Raw genomic sequence first — 25,340 nt, forward strand, 5'->3', positions numbered from 1 at the left:
TAAATTCCACATTTATTTTGTCTCCCACTTCTTATTCACATATCCGTAAGTTTCATACTCTCGATATTGTTACCGTGTGTGTGACCCTCCCACGTATACCACATAACATTGCGCACCCGTATGGTAAGTCAGCTCCTCCGTCCATTACTGTCAGTTCGTATTTCCCTTGGGGCAGGCTCCTAAATCCCCTGGCTCCCAGCCCATGCTGTGGTGTCAGAAGTATCACAGAGATGCTTGCAGCTGTGCCCTGGGTCACAGTCTTGTTCAGATCAGTACGGCGATAATAAAAACTCTACGTGGCTGCAGAGGAAACTGAACAGAGCTGGGTTGTGCACATTTTGGGTACACTTAAGCCTACAGAAAATACCCCTTCAGTGCCACAAATTGTCACAGAGCTCATGATAACTAGGACTGAAAGAAAATAGCCATTCTCCATCCCAGAAAATAGCCATTCTCCATCCCAGGAAACTAGCCTTACATTAAAATACATGAGCTGTGGGAGTAATAAAAGCGAACATCCAAGCCCAATAAAAACAGTTCTGTTAATGGCAGGCCGTTGCCCTGTGCTGGTGGCTCAGGTAGCACATCAGTGCCTCGGCACGGCACCAAGCTTGTGCCATCTCTGGGACCCTGCCCCGCTGTGAATTTTGTTCTCCTACTACTGACCCTTTCTGTTGGGTGAGGTCAGTTTCAAAAGGACCCAGCTCAGCTGGCCTTCAATTTTGTTTAACTATTATGAATTTTTCTACACACACCCCCCCCCCCCGAGAGAGAGAGAGAGGACACAGGATACATCTGTAGGTAGGATATACCCATATACGCCACTCAAATAAAGCAGAGCCAAGGGAGTTCATGAGAGGTGCTGGAAAGAAACGAAAGACCTGTTACCCGTGACAACAAAGTTAAATATATTGCTCAGGAGTCACCCATCCATGAAGATAAAGGCTGAGTTCTTCAAATCACATCATTTTGTCAGTTTCTGAAGTTGCTCCTCTCATGCCAAAACAACTATTGGAATAAGCTTTGACCCATGTCGAAAAGCAGTGAATAAGTACATTTTCTTAACCACCACCTATGAAGGCTTGGCCCAGAGCCACACAGTCCAGAAGTCACTCCACATTTTAAAACCAGATTTTGAGAAGCCCTGCAGCCAGCCAGAAGCAGAGAGAAGACAGGCAGAGCGAGGAGATAAACCAGGGAGGAGTAGAGGCAGCAGCAGGAGAAAGAGCAGAGAAAGGGAGCTTTTTCACGTGGCATAAAAAGGGTTTTCACCTGGGAAAAAGGGTGTGCTGCTGCTGCCCATTTTTCCAGTAGAGAGTGAGGGAGCAGGAGGTAAGAGGAGATGAGGAAATATGAGCTCTAACCTCCATGTGTGGGCATGCTCCAGTGGAGAGACCAGTTGCAGTTTGGAAGAGAGGGAGCATAATTAATAAGGTTTTCAAGGCTGGCTGCGCTTTGCTGGGCTGTACAGTCAGATGCAGCTGCACCCATCTGGACATTAAAAGTTAAGGAATACTACTTCTCCAACTTGCCACCGGGACCTCCCCTTTCCTTATAAGAGGTTCCCAAAGCAAATTGCAGGCAAACGCTTTTGCCCCCTGGCAAAGTGCTGCTAGTGCCAGGGGCACGGCTGCTGCCATGCCTGCCTTCAGGCAGCAAGTACGCGCTGGTGGATGGTGGGGTGCGCAGCGGAGGACGCAAGGCTCCTCCACGGAGAGGACGTAAGCTGCTTCGTAGCGAGGATTAGCCGCCGTCCTCTTAATGGGCTCAAGACCTCCTAATCCTGTCCTTGTGCTGCAGACTGGTTTGCCTTCCTCACCTAGGGCAGGAACACGCTCTGCGTGCAGTGTTGTCCGCCACAAAGAGCTTGTTCAGCACAAAAGATGTGGTTATACGAAGCCCCTGCCTTCTGGTAGGAAAGTCGCCTGGGCTCCGATGACAGGCAGGTGGCTGCAAATGCCCAGCTGATGGCACTGTGTCTTCGTCAGTCTGCCTGGCCGGAGGAGAGCGGTGGGTTACCTGCCTGTGATCAGTGTCTACCAGGAATGCTGGAGCTCCAAACGTGGTGCATGACCTGTCGTTTTCATCCGGTAGTTACCGCTAGTTTGCTGAACAGGGTGGTGGGGTCTGAAGGCTTTGCATGGGAGGAAGCTCTTGCGCACGCAGAGACCGTCGCCTGGGTGCAATGGAGCTGGAGGCTGTGGCGTGGACAGCAATCCTGGCTCTCCTCTTGCGGGCTGCGGATGGTCTGAAAGCCAGAGGAGCAGCTGCTGACAGCCCCACGCCTTCCTCCCAAGGACAGCCAGCTCCAACTCCACCCCAACATCACCAGTGCTCTCCTGCAAAGGAGGAGAAGCACCTGGTCCTCATTCACAACCTGTAGCCAAGCAGACCTGTTTCCCTTCCCCATGGTGCCTGCCTGCTCTCTGGGGCAGGATGAGCCGTGCTGCAACGAGTCGGAGACAACCCATGCCTATCGTGGCCTGCCGGCTCCCTTCGCAGGGTGGGATGGCCGCCCAGATCAGTGAAGCTCCACAGTGAAGCTCCGCAGTGTGCTCCTCTAGAAGGGTGCAGCTGTTGCCAGACACCTGCGATGGAAAGCAGGCTGTTGTGGTCCTCGAGAAAACATCTGTGCGTTGTGCACGCTTTTCTTCACAGAAACAGCTGCCTGCTGCTAATGCAATTTGGATGTGCCTGGCTTGAAGAGCCTGCCGTTTGCTGGCCAGCTGGACAAATGAGTAGCTTTCTGACCATTGACAGGCATTTATAATTAATAGTGTTTTTTACTGCATCCTCCTGGGGGCATGTCCTCTTCTGAAGTGGCTGCAGTTTTGCTCAGGCAAATAGAGGTTACCAAAGTTGTTGGGGACATTTGAAGAACTTCATAAAAGATTTGAAGAACAAAGACAAGGCAGAGAGCTGGTGGATGAGAATTTGCAAGCACTGTTGCTGGCTTTGCAGCAACCTGCATTATCCCAGGGCTTGTGCTGCATCCCCACAAGCGCCCCCAGACCTGGGTATCAGCAGCACCCATTGCTGCGCTCCCTGTCCCCACCTGTGCCCCAAGCTCCCTCAGTCCCTGCTCCTGCAGGCACCTCCCTGGCCTTGTGCCCCACAGCCCTCACCCACCAGGGGATGCCAAGGGTCTGCACAGAAGGGAACACCATAAGTCCGCTGCAGGGACACACCTGCCTTTAGAAGAGCTTGCATGTATGTTGGTCTGTGTGCCCAGGATCGTGGGAGTCTGCAACCTGTCAGCTGTGGTCTCTTGGAGGAGAAGTGGGTAACAACACGTGGCACTATGCTCTGCTAATGTCACTAACTGAAGGAAGTTCTAATTAAAAAATGCCAGGTGCTGAAAACACTGGTCACTTTAGGGTGCTCTCAGGTTTCAGTTGAAAAGTGCAGTGAAATCCTGCAGAAGTCAATGCGAGTCTCCCCGTCTTACCTGAATTGGAGCTGGTGTGGAGTGCGTAACTTCCTCCTGTCTTCTCAAAGGGACTTCAAATACATTATAGTATTTAAATTATAACAGGACCCAAGGCAAAACACACTCTAAAACAAAGCTTTAGGGTTGTTTAGGTCTGAGTCTAGGCTCTATCTCTGAATGAAATGTAAATGGATTGCTGCTTGTATTTATGGTTGTGTTGCCATGTGCAGAGTGCTGTGCCAATGAGGGACCCTGCATCAAGCACTTTCACTTAAATGCTACTTGAAGAATGAAGTTGAAACCTACCACGCATAAGGCCTTTGGGTCCTTGTTCAAATAATTTTATTTTGCACTTGAAAGTGCCTTTCTTCCTGCACCCTGCTTTTAGTGCAATTAAGGCAGGGCAGAGCCAAATGCAATTGAAACTCCACCAGTAACATTTTGTATTGGAGTGGGACCTCTGGCTTACCAAGTGCTACACAATGATCCACCTACACAGAGACAGGAACCGTAGCATGGACGTGCAAGGAGGTAGCAACACATCTGTGTTCTCTGTTGCCAGCATTTAGCTGCAAAGCAAAGAGAGTAAAGCTTAAAATAGCAGCAGAACTGCATGGTCATCAACTGATCTTGTAAAAGAGAGTGCAGAGATTGGAAACTGTTGTCCACCTGCCTACTTTCACTGAAGTTATCGGGGCAAGCTGGAGTTGCAGAATGCAGACAGCCTCCATTTTCTTTCCCCAAGGGATGTTTAAACTGTGAGACAGATAAATTTGATATGTAGCTTGGCAAAGTACAGAGATAATGGGGGAAAGATGAGGAACATTGTCCCAGATTGCAGGAGCAAGAGTCGGAGTGAGCAGCCATGGCTGTGTGATAGCTCAGGTCTGAGCTGGAAGAGCAGAGAGTTGTTGTGGAGGGAAGGTCTGGGAGGGGGAGAAGTGGGGATCACACGTGATGTTCAAGGCTGGGACCAAGGGCTTGATCTGGGAAAATCACAGAGGACAGCAGAGAATGAGAGGGAGGCACAACCAGGGCGATGCTTGGGTGAGAGTGTGGGGGAAGAGAAGGGAAGCAAGGCAGATGGGGAGAAAGAAAGCAGCTGAGCATATGAACAGCAGAAGCACAGACTGAGTTTTCCCTGTGGCATGAAGATCTCCTCTCTGTTCAAAGAAAAGAAAAAAATAGGACTGCAGTGATTGAGGTGAGGTAAAAAAGGTCATTTGGGGGATGTGAGCCTCAAGGACAAGAAGAGAATTATAAAAGGGTTGAAAAGTTAAATTTATGCACCTCTGTGAAGGCAGTGTTGCATATGTTTGTGTGCCCCCTTAGGAGAGCAGCAATGGATGATAGATCTGACCTCTTAACTTCCCGTATCTTGCAGGGAAGTCTGGCTGCACAGCAAAAGAAGATCGGCAGCAGGAAAAAAACATGGTATGGTTGGGCATGATGAGCCCTAACTCTCCTTAAGCACAAGAAGCTGGGGAAAGTGAAATGGGTGTTCTGACCCTGTCCTACATTTACTGTAACTGAAACACAAAGGGAGCAGATCACCTTTGCCCCGAAGGCTAATTTCCTGCTACCTCTCGGAGAGCAATAACCTCTGGTGCATCGCCTTGGGCTGCACTCTGATAAGCTAGCTGGAGGAGGCAAGGACGGGAGCCAGGGGAGGTCAGGTACTGGCAATGCCAGTGCCTTGTGCACCATCTCCTGACTTTGGGCTGGGCCAGTCGAGAGGCGAGCTTCTTATCTGTTCACGCTCCTCGCGGCGCTCATAGGCTGGCTGCGTCCGGCACGGACATCACGCCAGGTGCCTGGACCACAGGCTGCGGAGGGGGCAAACGCTGACACAAGTCAGCCCCCCCTTGGAGGAGGAGGGACGTCGGGGGGACAGACCATTAACACCTGTCAGAAGGTCAAGCTTGGCAATAGTCCTTTAGCTAAGAGAGCAGCAAACAGCACAGCAATCCTGGCACAGCAGAGAGCCCGCCATCAGGCAGGTGCAGAAGGCAGAGGGGGCACTGAGATAATGGGTTGCAGGAGGGGTTGTTAGAAGCCATGCTGCCCAGCTGCAGCACTGCAGCTCATCTCTGAACAGGGCTGTCCTGAACTGGAGCTGGTCCGGGAGGTGCCTTTGAAGATTGGAGACTTCATTGCACCAGGATTATTTCCGTGGTGAAAGATTTCGTGCCATGGTCTCTCAGCAGACAAACTGCCCTTTGCTGGTTTGTTAGAGGCCTAGAATAGATATAAAAGGGGGCAGTTTGCTCTTACAGGAGAAACTAGAGGAGGAAAAAAGTGTTGCAATTTGCTTTCAGAGAGCTGCACTCATTCTCTACTTGGGACAGTGGAAGCACCATTGCTAGGGGCTTCCAAACTCAGGGAGTGCCATGCATCCACGCACGCTGTGGGAAGCAGTTGCGCGTTGCCAGGGCATTAAATTAGATTCCCTAATGAGCTCTGAGCTGCTGTTGAGATCTGGCAGCCCCAGCAAACTCCATTTTCTAGGAGCTCGCTGAAATAGTCTGCAGTGAAACGAGCATGGCCGGTTTGGTTTCCTGATCTTCACGCGCAGGGGTAAGGGCAGGCCTATGGTGCCCCAGAGGAAGCAATACGGCTCAACGCATGCCGCGTTGAACTGAATGGGAGTTATTTATGGAGGATATTGCAGAGCCGAGCGTGCAGCTGGACGTGCCTCTCCCAGCTGAGGTCCGTGAGGGGGAGCTGTGGGCAGCCTAAAACCTTCGCAGCCAGCATTTGTAACCGTGCCCTCTGGCTGTGCTTGGGGGAAGGGTATGACACAGAAAATTTGCTGGGCAGCACCAGCGTTCTGCAGAGAAAATTCCTCCCGGTGACAGCCCGCGATGAAAATCACTTGCTGGCTTCTTTGTAACGCTGCTTAATTGAACACACAATGAGTTTCAGGGAATATGCATGTGCTGCAATGCTATTTTGGTGTCAAAATTGCTCTATCGGCAGCCTGTTTAAAATGGGGTTATGATGGAGCACAGATCTTATTAGCTAATTGTGCTTGCTAGTCTATGGTTGTTTATTTCATGGCCAAATTACAATGGTTGGCTGATGGGCTCTGCAGCCAGAATACTTTTAATTCCCTCTGGATTTCATTACTGTGACTGCAAAGGAAGGAACAGAATAGCAGATGAAGCAGTTACCGTTTACGCTCATGGTCCTGCCTATGCCTTGTACTGAGCTGTGCCCTTAGGCTGAGCAAGTTGACAGCGCTCATCTGGAAGAGTGAAAACACAAATTTTGTATTTGTCTAGGCTTTTTTAATACAAAAAAAAAAAATATTAACCCTTTGGCTCAGGAGACGCTGCTCTTTTTTCTAAAGAGTAGCCTACTTCAGTGTGAAGTGCTTATCATTTATAATAGTTTCTACTAGGTAACCTGCACAAGCACACCATAGGTATATCTGCATATATGTGACATGCTCAATACCACTTGCCTGCTGTGTTACCGCTATCACAGCAAGATGCTGTGTGTCCTGGACTGCAGTGGTGCATCATTCCTTACCAGACCTTCTTAACAGTTTTTCTGTCAGAACAGGCAGCAAGGACAGCTTTGCCCCCTTGCAAAAGTGAGACACTCAAGGGAGGGTCTCTCCAGAAGCCCTTCTGCTGCAAACCCAATGATCCTCAGGCTGCAGGGGCTCATGTGTCTTCATACAGTTTTCCCAGACACCTCCATGCAAATGCTTAATTCTAGTGAAAGATGACCTAATTCTTTTTAATTGCCAGCAGCAGCAGTTGTATTCACCAGGGTAGCTGTAATTGGTAGAGGCAAGCACAAATACCCACCCTGCAAAGAAACCCACTGGTGCCATCCCTCCAATAAGTGAGGCAGGGGTAATGCTCTTGGATCCTCTCTGAGCTTTCCTGCAGTCCACTTCTGAAGAGGGTCTCTGTAGTCTGGCATCTCATTTACTGCTTACTGCCTTTTCCATATTTATTGGCTTTTCCATTGCCTTTTCCCTACTGCCTTTCTAGCCTGATCCCTCCAGAAGGGTTAGCTGGAAAACATCTGCAAGAGCTCAGCAGGGGAAGGCATAGCTACAGGGTGCAAATACAAGGCGCTCTGCAGCCTGGACACTGAGCAAGGCTCTGCCATTGCTGGGACTTACCCCTGTTCACTTCCTGCCTCTGGCTTGGCAGGTCATCAGTCCACTTCCTCCTTTCTCCCACTTTCTTCACTGTGTCATGGCTGGGGACCTTCCAGAGCCCAAGCACAGTTTGTGGCCACATATCAAACGTTCAATTTGCTTTGAACAACAGTTTCCTCGCCCCCATGGCTCAAAAACTTGATGGGCAGTTTTTACTTGTCTCGTTATGTGCTATTCTTAAAGTAAGTCCAAATTATGATTATGGGAAGGTTGGGGGCCCTGGCCTATGAACACAATGATGTAAACATAAATGTCAGGTTTGTGTATAGTTCTCCTACATCCTTCGTTCAAGCTTTGCTTCCTTATTATTTGTTTCTGAAGATTAACAGCTTTTCAAGGTGTACATCTTCTGGGAAATTCAGACCTGCACACTCTTATGCTGGGTTTTTTTGGGAGCAAATTATATTTTGATAAAGCTCTCAAGCTTCCTCTTCATCATAGACAGCATGAACCTCAGGTGCTCTTCTGGCAGGCGGGTCTCCTGCTGTGATGCAATACAGGCCCTTCTGAGGTTTCTTGTCCTCCTGTTGTCTCACGATGAATGGATGCAACACCAGAGACCTTTCAAAAGCAAGCTGTGGTGCTTCTTGTCTAGAAGCAGCAGAACTTCTGTGCTCATGGGAATGAGGCAGTCCTCTGCAGTCCTCCTACCAGGCTTTAAGAAACAGGCAGCAAACTCATGCTTTGAAGTCCCATTACTTTCTCTAGCAATGTTCTAACATTAGGTATTCAAGTTTTGCTCTTGTCATTAGGGGTAGTGCAATTTGGAGAGGTTTGGAAGGGATCCAGTGGTGCCTTCCAACAAGGTGAACTTTTCTTCTTGCAGGCTCTTGCGGTGATGTTCCTGGCCTGGGATTTGAGACATCTTGTTTCAGTCCAGTTCTGTGACAGAGTGCTTGGTGCATGGTTTGCTCTCAGTTATCAGAGACTTAAAAAACAAAGTAAAACCCTGGGTTCCCTCAAGATATTCTTCTGAGCCCTCCCCCCCCCTTCCCTGGGATTGACACTGCTACCATTCTTGCCGCTCTGTCCTTCTGTTGATGAAAATTCAGGGCAATGAATCCCAACACAGAAAAACAGGGGATATTGAATCACATCCTGTGCTAGGAAAGTTTTCACTGAAACCAGAAGTGTTGGAAACAAACCAGTAGATAACTTGTGGTGAAAGGAAGTCAGGATGACTTCATGTATCTAATGAGCTACCAAGGCCCGCTGAAGGACTGGAAGGGGTTTGCTAGTGGAAGATTGAGTGTATTGATATTTAAGCATCTGAAGAGGGATGAGTCTCAGGTGTCCACGTCTGTATCATTTCCCTGATCTGTCATAAGCTGCTGGTCGCCCTCCTGCAGGGCTGCAGATCCCCAAAATTCCCTCTTCAGAAGCATGTTCAAGCTTTGCAACTTCCGCCTAATTCACTGCCCCTTGGAGCTGCAGAGAGGCGTCCTCATATCTCAGCTTCCCCCACAGCCATACCTGCCCCCGTTTCACCCACTTGTCCCTCCTCCTGCAGTACCTATTGATCCTTAATGTACTCACCTTCACGGCATCCCCATCTGTGGGGAAAGGGAGGCACAAAGACAGCAAGTGATGAGCCCCAGGCTACAGAGGAGGTCTGTGGTGGAGCAGCAGTGTGTTGGCCCCAGGCAGGTGTCCATGTCTTTGAGCTGCCCCTCTCTTTTACCTGGAAGCCCCTAGGGCAGAGGTGGGGGGACCTGGCAGGTCCCACAATCAGGGAAGGTGGCCAGACCACGCTGCTCCATCTGACATTGCAAATGGCTACTGAATGTTTTTTGCCCAAGGTTTGTATTTTTGTATTCCTTAATATTTAAAACGAGAATACAGCTAAGAGCTATCAGAAAAGTAATTAAAATCAAGGGACACCTTATCGATGTTTCTGGGACTGTGGCAGACTTTTTTTTTTTTTTGGCAGGGCACAGGGTTCAGGCCTGTGATTTCTTCTTCAAAGCACTGCAGTGTGAAATACCTGCTCACCCGTTTATTTGTCTCCCACCCAGTTACTGTCAGCTGAGGTGGCTAGATAAAACAATTCAGTAGCTTCTGTCATAGGCTTTATTTCTAGCTTTGACTGCTCTGGCAAGGGTCTCAGAAAATCTGCCCTGGCACTGGATTTTCTTCCACTTTTTTAGTGTATCCAAGGTAAACAAGGACTGAGCATTAGATGGAGAGTATGGCAGTAAATGTCAGAAAAACAGCTTTTTTAGGTGCTCTGTGTGCAGGATTGCAAGCTCCACCCATTTCACACATTCATAATTTAAATAGTAATTAGAAATTCTAAATAATCTCTCCCTGGGCACTAGCTAATCTTCATTAAACATCTAAATACCGGCAACTAAACTGGGTCAGCTCCTCAGTGGCCCCCGGTGGGAGGAAGGAGAAGCCACGCCAGACTTCAGCAGCGCAGGATCTGGCCTCGCTGGCTCGGAGACGGCTTGCTGCATGCTGGGGGTTGCACGCAGAGGGCCCCATCCTCCACGCAAGGCAGGAGAGCTCCTTCGGCATCCAGGGAGCTGTGCTGTCCTGCAGCAAGGAGACTGGTCCTTCAGAGGGGAGCAGGGCGGCTCGGGGAGCAGGGATTGAGGCTAGTGTTCAGAGGTACGTGCTCACTGCCTGCAGTGTCTGGGCTGCGGGAACCGCTGTGTGGCTGAAGGACACATCCTGCTTTTGCAGTTCCAGTCCTCTCTGTCTCCAGGTCTCTGCTCTCCTGCCCGCTAATAGCTTCCTGGGTTTTCTTGCCCACTCCACCCCAGTGCCCTCAGGTTTTCCTTCCACTTCAAGTCCCATGTCCCATTCTGTTCCCCCTGCACATGCTTCTCTCACTAGGCCTCCCCAGCTCATCATTAGCCCCTTCTTTTTAAATTTTTTTTCCCTGGAAGCCACAAAACTTTTGTTTTGGAGCTGGGGGCATCATCATTGCTCTCCCCAGACAGTTCTTCAGTCCCTCACCGCTGGCAGGGTTGAGGAGAGCCCAAGAGCTCCTGTTCTGCAGTTCTGACACAGGCAAAACCCAGTCGAAACCAGACAGGGTTTTCATAACCTGTATGTGATGTGCCTCCTGTCCCTTACACCTCTACTGATGAAGAAGGCCATCTCCGGAGTCTCTTTTGTTCCATGCAACTAAACGCATCTAGCCAGGCAGCTCCACCCTTAATAAACCACGAAAAAGACACTCGGAGCCATGGGGACACACCTTCAGAGGAACTGCAGAACACCGAGATATGCAGCAAAACACTTGGGTCCACAGCATGGGACCCTGCCTGTGGGCAGAGGTCCTGTCTGATGGGCTGGCTGGTCCTTTTCATCAGAACTGTATTTAGAGATTTGCCACAGAGGCTTCAGCCTCGGATTCAGAAGTGGCAGTGGTTCCCAGATAAAGTACACCATCTTACGGAAAAGCAGTGCTGAAGTGGTTTGCAGTAAAGAGTAATACAAGCAAGAAAACATTGTTCAGGTTGGCTTATTAGTGTATTAAAAAACTGGCAGTGAAGAAAGCAGAAATGTGCTGTGCCCATGGGAGGGAGAGGAGAAGGGAAGGAATCTCTGCAATTGCACATGCCTCTGCTAGTAAGATTATACAGGTGCTGCTACCAATTGCTCCTGTTCATCATCCATCCTCGGGTATCCAGGCTTTTTAGAACACCTCTGCAGAATAGGGATCCTGCTTTGGGACTGGAGAACATAAACAGGACCTTGCAGAACAAGGAGGTGGCCCCACAGGAGGTGCTGTGCTGGGATGTGCAGTTTGCACAGCTCTCATAATACATAATGAGATTTCCTTCATTCCTCCCTACTCTGCATTCCCCCTAAGCTGTCCATATCAGGGACCGCCTTTGCTCTACCAGACCCCATTCACCCCACCCAGCTCAACAAAGCATTAGCATCACAACAGTTCTTGGCACCAGGACAGTGAGAGAGCCAAGAAGGCATGCCCAGCACTACTGCAGCTACTCAGCTAAGGGGCAGGCACAGAGCTAAGCAAAGCTTGAGCAAAGATCTGGGTGGACTCTGCTTGCTTTCAGGGCCATAAAATAGTATTCCTAAGAGGAACAGCAGGGCTTAGCACCCCATAGGGAAGACACAGAAACATCTTTCTTACTTAAAAAGAAAAACTTTATTTTGATACATTAAAAAATCTATACATTTCTTAGACTAAAATACAGTTTTGCATCAGTATTCTGGCACAATGTCAGTTTACACAGAAAATCTAAGATTAGATCAGCACTGTTAATTTCCCTTCTCTTCCTGCATTCACAGCTTGCAGTATAAAACATTTCAAGTTCTCAGACAACAATAAACAGTGTCACATTTACTTTTCCCATTCCCAAAGGAGGTGGCATTCCACTGGAAAAAGGAGCACTTGTTAGTTGATCTTGATTCAATGAAAATCACTAAAGCAGTTCAGGGGTTTGACTGCCCTGTTAGAAGTATGAGTGAAAGAGGATGAAAAATTTGTTTTCTTTCCAGATGAAGCTTTGATGGACTATGACAATGCAAGTACTGTCAAGCCTTTAAAATCTGTTCAGAAGATCTTCCTTTTTCCTTAGGGTAGTTGCTATAATCAGCAACACAATACACCGTATAGAAATAATTCCTTTCTATAGGTATAGGATTCCACCTTCTTTCCTGCTCTGAAGCACTCCAGAGCAAAATAAAAGCAGGGCACAGGGGATGTTGCTGTGAGATGTCTGTGAATCAGAATATGAATTTTCTCTACTGTGAAGATAATGCAGAATATTTTCTACCTGTGAAATCCTGCTCTCCATGGCTCCACCTAACCTCTGGCAGCTGCTTTCTGACCTACATTAGAAACAAAACAACCTTTCCGTTTTCTCCTCCCTCGCTCCCCTAGGAGACACAACCTCATTGACTGCAGCACTGTTTTTCTAATGAGAGATTCTCCCTTTTCAGTTTGAGCAGGGAGGGACCCTACCAATAGTAATACTGGAGCACACGCAGTATTTATCTGAGAGTTAAAAATCATTACTTTTGTGGGAACTCCAGTCAGCGCCCAACTTCTGGTGGGTTTCAGGAGTAATCAGATTCCTCATCTCACAAAACCTTTCTAACATACTCCCTAGCTGCCCCTATTTCACTCAAGTCAGAGGGGAGCGGTGGTGCACTTGAGGAACGGTAGCCAGCTATGCTGCTGGCATCTTCCATCACATATTTAGAGAGGCCAGAGCTGTCTTTAAAGTTACTGAAATTAGGCTAGTTCTGCTGAAGTCAGCTGGTACTTTTGCTCTGAATTCTTGCAACTTTGGTTCTAAGGGGAGTCCCATGTTTCTACAGAAAAGTACCAAATGCTTAAAACACCAAATTCTGCTCATCATCACTTGACCACTTCAGTGAGCAGGGGCGTAGAATCTGATGGTGTTTGCTGATTTTCTGCTAGTTCTGTTTTAACTGATCTCTGTCAAATGAATGCCAGGTAGTTTAGCCTCCAAATGGGTATTTTTAGATGGATTCGTGCTACCTATTGTCCCTAGAAATATTTTCATAATCCTAATGTCTCTGAAGAGCTTTGGCTTGATTGCATCAGCTTGCAAACACTGCAAGACACATCACAGCTCCATCCCAGACCAGAAATTCTGCCTTTTATACATGACCCATATCACAAGAGACAAGTTTCATCTCTTCTCTCATCTCTCTAAATATAAAAGAAAAAAAATACCTTGAGAACAGTATTTGCTACAGAACACAAGAAATACAAATTTACTAGTCTCCATAATCTCTTGTTATGTGATGGAAATAACAGCAGAGATGAAATAGTTGAAAGAGCATTTAAAAATGAAATATTTAGAGTAAACTTCCATCATCCCAACACACAAGCTGAGTGCAAGAAATGCTTCAAATAAGTCTGTTGGGTTTTGTTTTGGGAAACACGAGGGTTTTTTTCCACAAAGATGAAATAGGATTTCTGTGGTGATAATGTGACACACAAACTGTTCAAGAAACAATGGACTTGTGATGTTTAGATTTAGTTAACAGTATCTGCACAGGCAAAGCCATGATTTAAAAAACAGGTATGCTCTTAGGTATCTACTTTTAAATTGTAAGAGTGTTTCTTAAAATGACAGTGCCATGTTCAATACAGCACGTAATATGCACTCAGAACCAAATGATCACTGGATGGTGATGATGAGTATATGTCTGCTACATGCATTTTATTCTGACTCTATAACATACATTCATTGAATACATCATAACTACTCAGAGCAAACCACTAAAGTGCATGCCCTGAGGGCACATTAAGTACGTTGTCTCCAACACTGGCTGCTCAATTGCCAGAACACTGATACAGAAAGGGCTCATTTCTGCTTTATATCCCCATTTTGTGCTGAAAGAGTAAGAGCTAGCATCCCCTGCTCCCTCCATGAAAGGGAGCACTGTGGAGCAGGCTAATTGCCTGCTGCTGAAAAAGCCCTTTCAGAAAGAAGTAACCACCCTGAGAAGGTGCTGTACAGAAACGCAGGGAGCGAGTCTTGGATTAACTCTTGGGTAAGTGGACCTGTGTACTGGGTTAGGCTGGGATGGAGTTAATTTTCTTCACAGCAGCCCGTATGGTGCTGTGTTTTAGATTTGCAACCAAAACAGTGTTGATAACACAACAGTGTTTTATCCGTTGCTGAGCAGTGCTTGCACAGGGTCAAGGCTTTCTCTGTTTCTCACTCTGCTACCCCAGCAGAGTAGGCTGGGGCTGGGCAAGAGGGTGGGAGGGCACACAGCCAGGACAGCTGACCTGAACAGACTGAAGAAATATTCCATACCATATGATGTCATGCTTAGCAATAAAATTGGAAGGGGGGAGGGAGGGAGGAGGGTGAAGTTTTCCAAAGTAGCCATTGCTCAGAGACTGGCTGGGCATTGGCCTACTGGTGGGAGGTGGTGAGTGATTGCCTCTGCATCACTTGGGTTTCTTTTTCTTTTTTTTCCCTTTACTTAATGAACTGTCTTTATCTCGATGCGTGAGTTTTCTTGCTTTTGCCTTTCCAATGCTTTGTCCTACCCTACTGGGGGAAGTAAGCAAGCAACAGATGAGGGGCTTACCTGCCAGCCAGGGTCAACCCACTTTAAGTTCTCCCTTCTAGGACATGCTTTCCTAATGCAGAAAGTCCTTGGGTTACCATGCCAAGCTAAGGCCACATGTAAAACCCAATCCTGTTTTTGGCAGCTGGGAGTGTGAACACAAGCTACTGGAAGGCTGAAGATACAATTCTAAGCTGGCCACACCATATATTTACTCTAGCTGTGGAGCAGCACTGAAACTGTAGAAGTGATGGGCTGCACTCCTAACCATAGCAAGCACAGTGATGGAGTGGTATCATACAAAAAAACCCACCTCAGAACTTCAGCTCAGCACCTACTCCCCCTCCCATTCAGTCCAGGTGATATCCTGAATCATTGCCTTGGGAAGGTGAGAAGGCATGTGCTAAGATCGGTGGGACAAAGGGGAGCTGACACTCTGCCACTTAGCACTCCTGTGCTGAAAGAGCAATACAGAAATGAGAGCTAAAAGAACAAAAAATATTCTCTAGGGCTGGAAGAAGCAAAACGACACACTGCTGCTCAGCTTCCAAATGGAACAGGGAGTAAAATGATGTGGAAAAAATTAAACAATTTAAAGTATGGCATGCTTTTTTTTCCTTTGAAACCTAGCTGATCAGAGGCTATGATGCAGACCATCTGCAGAAACCAAACACTGGGAACCAGTAATCCCATTGGCTTGGTTTTTAAACCCCAACTGTCCAGCTTGAATCTCCAGTCCTCAAGCATTGAGGTTCAGTGGACTTTCCAAGGAGATGATTTTTTCTATCTCAGCTGTCTCACCTGCTCCTCCTGCAGTGTTATTCCCAGTGCAGTGTCACTCTCTAGTCAGTCTAGACTGCTTCCTACAAAGCAGTCCCTATACCAGCTTTAATAACCAGTTGGCAAAAAAAATACTTAATCCATCACAACTGGCAGACCCCAGCACCTCTGCTGCCAACTGGGGATTTACATGTAAAGTGTTCTTCTACTCCACTATCCCCACTAGGGAAGGAAAGCAGAGTCTAAATTTGTCCTGAAAAGTTGTCTCTTCAGACGTCAGTCTTCTGCTTATCTCCTTGCACAAGACAGAGCTGGAAGAGGGCAGCTTGTAGTTTGGTTGCAAATGAACTTCAAAGGACATTCAGAATGGCCACTGGAAAGCCTGCGTGTGGATGGAATGCCTCTTTGGCATGACTGAAAAGCTCTGCATGCCAGATATACACTCAAGAATGGTGCACACGATTTTATTAATAACTTTATAATGATATAGATTTGTCACTTAAACATTACAACTACCCATAGAAAAGTGTTGCCTGTATCTTTTAAACACCATGTAAATAAAACAAATTTCTTTTTAAAACAGGATAAACTGCTATAAAAATGGTGCACAGTCAAGTCATACAAAAATACAAAACTGGTTTCCAACTGCAGTCCTAGTTGCAATTGCAGAGAAAAGCCCCCACCCAGGACTTCCAGTGAGCAGAGAACACAAACTTGTGGAACTGGTCACGGCAGAAACTTGTCAAAATGTGCAGAATCCAAGGCTTCAATCAAAGCACCTCCAATAACTTCCAGACAAGGTGGAAATTGATTTCTCTGGAAGCAACTGCATACATGATAAGTCTCTTAGCCTTGGAATCCGGTTTCTAGCATTCATCTGAGCCAGTTTTTAAATTTCTCTTGCTAAACCCCACTGATCTACACAAATATTGGTGTTCGGTGCCACTGAAGTCTTAGCCACTGGTACAGCAGGAATGCCTCCTCTCCACAAACTTAAGGCTGCTCCAGTGCTGCTTCTAGATAGTCTGACCTCTAACTTGCACTGAGAGGCCTTGCCCGTGCTCCAGTTTGAATCCCTAGGTTGAAGGTCTAGTCCAGTTAGCACTTACACAGATGTGTAACTTACAGCTTCCATACTTAGAGAGCCCTCCTGATGTCAGTGGAGCTACCAATATGGTTCACTTAAACGAGTGTCTAAGTGCTTGCCGGATTGGGTAATTCTGTCTCCCTGCCTCCCCAGCAGCTGTAATTTCAAAATGTACTTTTATTTTCATACATTTCATATAGTTTGGGTTCTGTGATATGAAAAGAGTAAATCCTTTTAATTGGCTTACCAAAAGAAAACTAAACAAATTTAAGTTATCAAATGACTTCTAGAAGCAAAAGTGAAATATTTCACTATTGCCAAAAGGTAAGAGCACTGGTTAGCTACATGATACTACATATTTTTTTAAACTTTCGACAGCAATTTAAAAGCCTGATCCTCTGTAAGGAAGCACAGAGAACTGCTTACTTATTAAATCTTGATAACACGAGTTGTGCATGTCTGTACCTGGACATACCTCTCCACTCCATCGCAAAGCTTCTGTAGAAGGGCTTTTCTCTTTCAAAAGGTTTTCTTGAATGGAGTGATTGAACCATTGAGGCATTATTTATTTGTACAGAGCTTATATTTAGTGCAATAAGTTTAAAAATTCTGCTCTGAAATATTAACTTTACATTAACAAAAATAGTTTTCTTAAAAAAATTGTAACAAAAGGAGTATATAGCATAGACAGATCATGAATTCTTAGCAAATACACTTTTAAGCATTTACCATTACAATATGCTGAAGAATTGGATATTAGCATTCATATCTGGTGAACTTCCAGACTGAAAAGAAATGTCAATGTCTAAGAATAATAATAAAAAAGCACGTTCTCTTGTTGTTATTTGATAACTTTAGATAACTATCCTAGCAGTTACACTTCCAAAGAAATGTTTCTCTGCCCTTTCCTGTTTTAGCCACCTGCTACAGTACATACAAATATGGATGAAAGAACAGGCAAGGAATGGTCCCTTCCACCTCCCAAAGCTCTCCGGCATTAAATGAAATGAAGCATACAGTACTTTTTTGTACAGTAGTACAGTTCATTTCTCTTCCCATCCTCAGCATCGTTACATCTAGTCATGAATTAATCATGAGTATAGCTAAGACTGAGCTTTAACAATCTGTTATTTCAATTGCTCATATGGAGAATCCATATCCTTCAAAAGAGCACTGCTGAAGTGTGAAGGAGGCTACGGAACTCAAGGGATAGCGGGCAATGGGTAAGAAGGGTAAAACAGGAAGTTAATTGCATATAAAAATTATCTGTCCCCATTTTCTAGTTTCTGTTTAATAGGAGATGCAAGGGCTCCCACACACCTGAATACCTGAGGAGTTGGTTATTGTGATATCTGATACTGATAAACAAAACTGTGCCCCACTAGGGCTGTAAAGTAAAATGACTGCTTACAAACCCATTTGAACTGAATGAACTCTCAGTGAAACCACCTTTTGAAAAACTAAATTTGAGGCTTTTCTTGATTTGAAGGTTTTCTTTACATGTAACTGTCCTGAATTTAATGCAAATTTGAACAAACTAAGCAAGTAAAACTCTCAGCAGATTAGCAGTGTCATGGGAAATTTGTCTCTAAACCCAGTCATCATTTCAGATTATCTTTACAATGATACCTCCTCCAGATTGTAAAATATCAAGCAGATAAGAATCAACTTTTCCATGACCACAATGAATAATTTAAAAAATGGAACAATGATAAAGCTGCTTGTAAAAGCCACCCGTATGAAAAGAGTACATGTTTCACAAAAATAATTGTTAAAAAAAGTATTAAATCCCTGTTCCTTTTCTCTGATTTTGGCTGTTTATTTATATATATATATATATGTATGTATATATGTATATATATACTGTTTTGGAATGTCAATGGGTTCCAATATGGCTGGCTAGTTTCAAGATGAACTTGCTCCAGAGGCCTAGAAAACAAAGTCATACAGCACAGTCTTAGACAAATGCCAAAAGACAAGGAGAAACTGAGTCAAAGGGGTCACTGGAAACCATAAAGAAAGAAGTGTGAAAAGGTTTTTTTTTTTTCTTGTGCCTTGATACAAGAACAGAAGGTCCTAAATGTTTCCTCATCTCTGCTATTAATACCTATTTAAAATACAACTGCACTTAGGGCATTTCACTTTTAGAACTAATTGTCATGTCTAAGAAATATCCGCATTTCAAGGAGGCTGAAAGAAAACAGTAAAGACTATTTTTTAAAACAAGAAGGAAAAAAAGAAAAATTAATCTAATTTTCAAACACCCAATTTTGGGACTATAGGCACTACTAGTACAGAATAGACTTATGAATGATCTTATTCCAGATGTAACTGAGGCCTTTATCAATGCTTTGTGGGAAGGTATCAGAAATTTCACAGAGGTAACTGCTGTGTCCCGTCCTTGTCAGGAAGTGAGATCCTAATATTTCAGAAACTATTCAACTGGAGCTGAACACCCCAAAATGAAAATCCACTTGAGAAAACAAGGCCCAGGTCAGTTCCAAACAAGATTATCGCATGAGCAGCAGAACTGGGAGTAATTCAGCAGGTGACACTCAGGCTGAGCCCCAAGTGCTCATCATCTCCTCCAGCAGTCCTAGGAAGACTTTCAGCCAGTGCCAGGCTCAAGTGCCTAGAGTCAAGTTCCTAAAAGAACAAGACCACCCTTGACTTGCAAGTACTTGGTTTGCCCTTCTACGAGGCAGGATGAATAAAGGTTTTAACATTCAAGCTTTAGGCAGTCAAGTACAAAAGTCTGAGTAGTGGTCTGTGCTAGCACTTACAAGAGCATAAGTGGAAAACCACTTAAGGTAAACCAGTTGTTTGAATTAGAGGAATGAACATAATACATTTTTAGACTGAGATTTTTTGTGCGTCTGACTAGAGGGTTTGCAAACCCAATTCTCGAATCATTTTAACAGCAGCTTTACATTTACAGTGTTTACACCACTCTGAAAATCCCAACATTAGTGTCTGTTTGAACAGCTAGAATTACTCCCAGAAGAAAACAGTAAATGAGCATAGAATTAGTTTTTTAGATGTATAAACACAGCAGCATTTAGGCATAAGCAAATCTAGCAACTGGTATGCTATAATGAAATAGCAAAACACGCAAAGCTACACATCTATCCATTCTACAGCAGGAACCCATTCCAGCTAGGTCAAAAAGTGCTCATGCAACATGGCTTCACATACATAATTTAAAAAAATTCTACTGTTAGCATACACTTTATTTAGGTTCCATTAGGTTAAAAAATTGTCCCCATGGTAAGGAACTGCGTCAGGCCCCAAATACTCTGAGAAAGTAATGATGGAAAAATACTTTATTTCACAAAGTCATATTGCACGATGACAAGCCATACCTTGCCCAGCCTGGGTCTCCATCATACGCTCTCAGTTCTCCACCTTCCAAACTCATCCTCCTATCTGTTATCTGTACCATGTATAGCTGTTCCTTATTCCAGGCTACTCAGACATGCAATGCCTTCCTAACAGGCACACCATAAGTAAAACAGGCTGCAGAAGCATAAATGATGCATTGTTCACTGTCTGCGTATCTGACAGTGTGAGATGGAAAGAGCACACAAGAGACAAGCAACATAAGTAGTTGGCAATAAAAACAAACAACTGGGAGAAATGTCATTTGAGCAGGTTGAAAGGAATCACTGTATCCAATTCCTTGGCACTGTATAGAATAATTTGGTGAGAGCTTTAAATGCCTGGTGCTACTTTGCAACAACGGATGCGCTCAGTAGTGTTCTTCAGGCTTTTACAGTGAACGTAAGAGGAACAAAAATTGTTCAGTTCAGGACTGAAAAGAGGATTACAGTCAGAATATCCCAATGAATTTCAGAGTCATCTTATTTTGAGAGTACTCAGCAGTTGGGGCTGTATACCACATAGCATGCATATTAATTCTAATGAAATGATACTGCATTTGTTTCATATGACACAGTTCCTTTCATCTTACTTTTACAGGAGATGGTCTCAGCTGTGACAAAAACTCTGCCATCCAGGTGATAGGCAAGCTCACAAACAGAAAAAGCAGAACATCTTGAGTGATACAGAGAACAAAAACTTCTCCTGAAGAAGTGCAGTCAGTAAAGACAAAGAGGGAGAAGAAGTAAAAGTGAAACTCTTGGAGGATCGCCACCTCCTCATCTGCACCTACCATTGGTTTTAGCTCTCTGCCCTCAGCTCCACCTCCCCGGCCCGCTTCTTTCATAGATTTCCTACTATTCTCCACAAACTCCTGAAAAACAGTAATAAAGTGAAAAGTGCTTTCTTAGAACAGACTCCAAACATCAAATCTCAATACAAAACTTCAAGATGTAACTGCTCAAAATGTCAACACAACTTGCTCCTCCCACTTCTCTCGGTCAGACTTGTCCACAAAGTACCAAAAGAGCCTGCTAAATAGCCCTAAATAGCCTTTAATTCTGGAAGCCAGACAGGTATTTGCTTTGTGTGCTGTTACAACTTTCACATTTAGCACACAATGCTCTCCTTTACGGGGAAGGAAGGTAGGAGGGTGGTTGTCAAAAAAACCAGAGATCCTAGTTACTACATCCTATTCTGTAAACCGTGTGTAACAGTTACACACAGTTACTCCAGTTACTTAGAACTCCATTAAACAGAGGCACCTGGAGATAATTACTTGCAAGGTCTTGTTGATTTCCCTAACTTCCCTCAATTCAAACTCTTATATTTTTCACCAGATCAGAATCACCTATTCACAAAGATTAGCAAAGGTGCTAATGCCATTTCATGTAATTTTTTCTCTTAAAGGCAAGCATTCTGTAGCAAATTTCAGTAAACTTTAGCTGCTAGTGTTTTCTGATATTTACTGTTCACTAAAGAAACCCACAATGCTTTTATGATTCATCTGTGCTGTCTTCTGAGACAGCATGCTGCATTTTACTCTTATTCTGTGCTAAAAAGCAACTAATCAGCTACTGTTTTATTTATTATATACTCTAGATTCTGTAGTGTTTTACCAAAAATTTAACATTAAATTCTTGACATGTTTTTTCAACGAGTAATCAGAAAAAAAAATTATGCTAAGAAGTCATTAGAGTTTTCCTCCAGCCTACCCATGTGGGTACATTTTACAGGCACATATTCTACGGTTGCCATTTAAAAACATTATCAAGAAAATTACCTACTCAACAACAAACTGAATGGCTGGAGGATCAGAATTTTTACATCATGGTCTCTAGCTAGAGTGAACAGGGAATAAGATGGGACAAACAAATAAGAACTGAATTGTGCAAAGGGCCTTGACATAGCATCTATGCTTCAGGACAAAACATAGTATCTGTTGTTTCTGCGCATGACAGACTGAGAAGCAAATTCTGGTTCCTGTCCATCTGAAAGAAGAAAAACTCCAGTGTGGTCACTCTCTGTGTGTGAGGTACAATACTCTGATATTTTTTCTCTTCCATGTCCCAAGAGAGGTCCTTCTCAGGAAAGTACAAAAACCAAGCCTTTACCCCTTGTTTTGCTTCTTTCCATTCTGCAGTGTATCATTTACAAGAAATGATACCCAAAGGTATGATTCTGCAAGACAACTGCTCATCTCACAGCCAGTGTATAAAAGCCAATACCAGTGACGTCAAGGGAGAGAAGCATCATTACTTATCTGATGCTCATCAGACAGACCACACTGTTTGTTGATCAAGCCATGAACAAGACAGCAAGGTAACCCAAGTAAAGAAAAATTACAGTATTAAACTCAGCTAGTGAGTTCACTCCACTCTCAAAATGCCCATCTTATGAAACCATATCCTTAGCCTTAGAGAGCAAGGGGAAACTTACCATGAGAACTTTATCCATGTAGAATTCCCTCCCCGGGCTCCCATCATTGTATTTTGTATCGATGGCAAAACATAAGAAAAGGACATCAACAACCATTTCATAAATGGAAAGGAAGCAGTGAGCAACCAGGAATGCAAAGAGGCAGACAATGATGAGTGGCAGCACCCAGATGGTGTAATCTCGCTGGTAATTCAGCAACATAATCCCGGCCAAACCTGTACTGCAGACAATCAGGACCTGAGGAAGAAAACAGAAGACAACTCTAATGGCAGAAGCCTTTTGATTTTTTTGTCTTGTTTTGTTTTGTTTTTAACTATGTGCTTCTTGCTCTGCCAGGGCTAGAACTAGGGGTTACAGATGCTAGTGGTAATGACATCTTTACCTCCTGGATTCCCCACATCCCTGAGTGTAAATGATAAAAGGGGGGGGGGGGGGGGGAGGCAGGTCTTGGGGTAATGGTATGTTTTTCATTTTGCTGGTGGAGACAACTTCCAAGCTTGTCTTATCTCTGTCTCGTCTCCAAGATTGTCTTATCTCTGTCTCATCTCCATACAGGGAAAGTAGATCAGAATTCATGTGAGGCACTTCATGTAACAGTCTCCACAGAACTACACTACGTGTGAGGCCCTAACAGATATTTCACTGGGTACCAGTTTGGTCTTTGGGAATAACAAAAGGACTAAAACAATTGTTGTGGCCACTCAACATTTTTAAAATTTCTGAATCTATTATTATAAACTGCAGCTAAACAAGAAATTGTAAAATAGGTCAGCTTTAGCTTTACTGTATTATGAAAATATCATGTTGCACTGAGAGAGGAGACAGGCTGGCAGCCTAGCACTGTTTTAGCTGATACTATTTTTTATATGCTGCACTGTTCATTTTAACGTTTCTGTCACCTGTGCATCTCTCTAATAATTTGAAAGACCTCTTTTCAGGGAGATGTTTCCTAACACCTTTCAGACACCTCCATAAAACCACATTATGTAATTTAATGGTCTCCTAAGCACCTATATCTTCATTATGTGTTTATTTCTTCTCACTTCTTATTGACTTAATTACTGGATTAAAAGTTCAGCCCACTGTACTGTGACTTAATAAAAGCAGAGGAATGTGATAAGGAAGACAGTTCAGTCCAAGCTGGCAGTTCCTCATAGCAGGCTCCTATACTACCTTCCAGTTCAATTTTGTCATAAATGGTGATCAATAATGTGCCAATTTTCAACATAAACCTGGAGAGCCTTTACTAAACAGAATTTAGAGGAAATGCTTCCTTTCCTTACAATTCTAGGTTTTAACCACAAAATGAATCAAAAACTCCGAAGTTCTAATAAACACTTTCCTCTTGACTCCCTAAAAATAAATTCATGCAGAAGGTGTCATCATCTTCAGCCTTTCTGATCACTTTTACTTAACGTAAGTGGGTCATCTGTTTATCCTCCCTATCTTGGACAGTCCCTTCCTGATATAATGCAGCTAGATGCGATAAAGTGCATGCTAAGAAACAGGAATTGGAAGGCATTTTGTATCTAGGGTGCAAGCCATTGCTAAGGACAGCTTGCTACTACATAGGTTGGTAACAACTGTATACAGCAGACATACCTTTCCTAGAAACAGCATAAAATCCCCAACTGTGTTTATGGCAGCCACTCGCAAAGCATTTTCCACTAGAATAACAAAGGCATCCTTTGCTGAGGTGCAGAAGTTGGTGCTGTTGATAGCTGTGGCTGTATATGCATTCTGGGAAAAGCAGATTGAAGATTTACTCATGGAATGATCAGATATTTCAGATGGAGGCGGGGAAGCAGGGGGAGAAGATACGGCTTCTGAGTAAGTCACATAAGTCATATGATGTTAATGAACAAAGATTCCCTTGAGAGTTGTTGAATCAAGCAGTATGTACCAGCTGACAGAAGACTATACAAGGTAGAGAATTACTATTCTTCTCCTCCCTTGCTCATCATTTATGCACTAACAAGTTTATTCCAAAAAACTAATTAAACAGAAATTGCAGTTTCTCTGCAGGGGGAGGTGAGCAGTGGCATAACTATAGCAATTAAGTAGTTAGAAAAAATATTCTGGAAATATAAAAGAGTTTGAGAGTCATACAAGTCCACCAAGATAATTTCTAGATACTCCACTAGACTGCTTCAAAGTTAGCCAGGACAATTTTAAAGGATTATACTGGCTTTTTTTAAACGCCGCCTTCTGCTTTTATTTCTGTATTTCCACAAGCAAAAAAAATGAACAACAGTGAAAGGGATATTAAAGAGATATTTAGAGATGTACTTAACAGAGGTGGAACCACAGGCCAAAAGGGGTCTGACCAGCCAGTGTGTTGCAACTTGCAGCTCTTTCTCCACTTTGTAGACGATGACAACAGTTTGATGTTATATACAGTTTTTCAATTGTGTGAACCTTAAATACTACACCTAGAAAAGCTTCATTCTCTTTTCACAACAAACATATTTTGAAACTCAGATGTAGTTCGGTAGAGTGGACATAAGGAGGAACATCTCCAACCACTGAACAAATTGTTATATGGTTGAGATACCACGTTCACAAAGATGAATACCAGCTATTTTTCACCTTCAGAAGGTAAACATAGACTGTGATGTGCAGTGTAATTTCAGTAATGGAGACAAGACTGAAGTACCTTCATTGAAGTTCAGTTCCAAAGTACGACAACCTTATGTGTCAGCCTCAGACTGCATTCTGGGAATCACATATATTATCAGCCCTTACATAAAACTTGAATATTGAAAATCTTACCTGATTTAAGTAGGTCAGGCACTTTTCTAGACACCAAAGGCAGCAGATGCAGGCTTTGAGCATACAGCGAGCACAAGCATTTTCCTAGAAAAGCACAGAAGATGGGAAAACAAAGATAAAGAGTAAAACCAACAGATCTTAAGAAAACAACATTCCTTTGTGTTTCAGTAACTGATACTCAGCAACTTAAGCAGTCCCTCTCAGTCCCGTGGTCCTTTAAAGACCAAATA

The 25,340-nt window shown here is 44.3% G+C and overlaps 1 protein-coding gene across 2 annotated transcripts in view; it reads right to left on the reverse strand.

The window, feature by feature from the left end:
- Window positions 1-11,760: 11,760 nt before the first annotated feature.
- Window positions 11,761-25,340, reverse strand: part of SLC44A1 (solute carrier family 44 member 1) — a 70,339-nt gene continuing 56,759 nt past the window's right edge. The window contains exons 12-16 of one of the 2 annotated variants that reach the window (XR_012042213.1): window positions 25,111-25,194; window positions 23,941-24,078; window positions 22,339-22,575; window positions 19,884-20,773; window positions 11,761-18,450 (exon numbers count right to left, since the gene is read on the reverse strand). Coding sequence is in view for 1 of the 2 variants with exons in the window: in XM_072859886.1 (XP_072715987.1) it covers window positions 18,427-18,450; window positions 20,693-20,773; window positions 22,339-22,575; window positions 23,941-24,078; window positions 25,111-25,194 (564 nt within the window). In the remaining variant the exon portion in view is untranslated. The remainder of the gene's footprint in view (window positions 18,451-19,883; window positions 20,774-22,338; window positions 22,576-23,940; window positions 24,079-25,110; window positions 25,195-25,340) is intronic. The other variant, XM_072859886.1, reaches the window with a different exon arrangement.

This window comes from Ciconia boyciana, chromosome 4 (genome assembly GCF_034638445.1).
Source record: "Ciconia boyciana chromosome 4, ASM3463844v1, whole genome shotgun sequence".
Classification (NCBI taxonomy): domain Eukaryota; kingdom Metazoa; phylum Chordata; class Aves; order Ciconiiformes; family Ciconiidae; genus Ciconia; species Ciconia boyciana.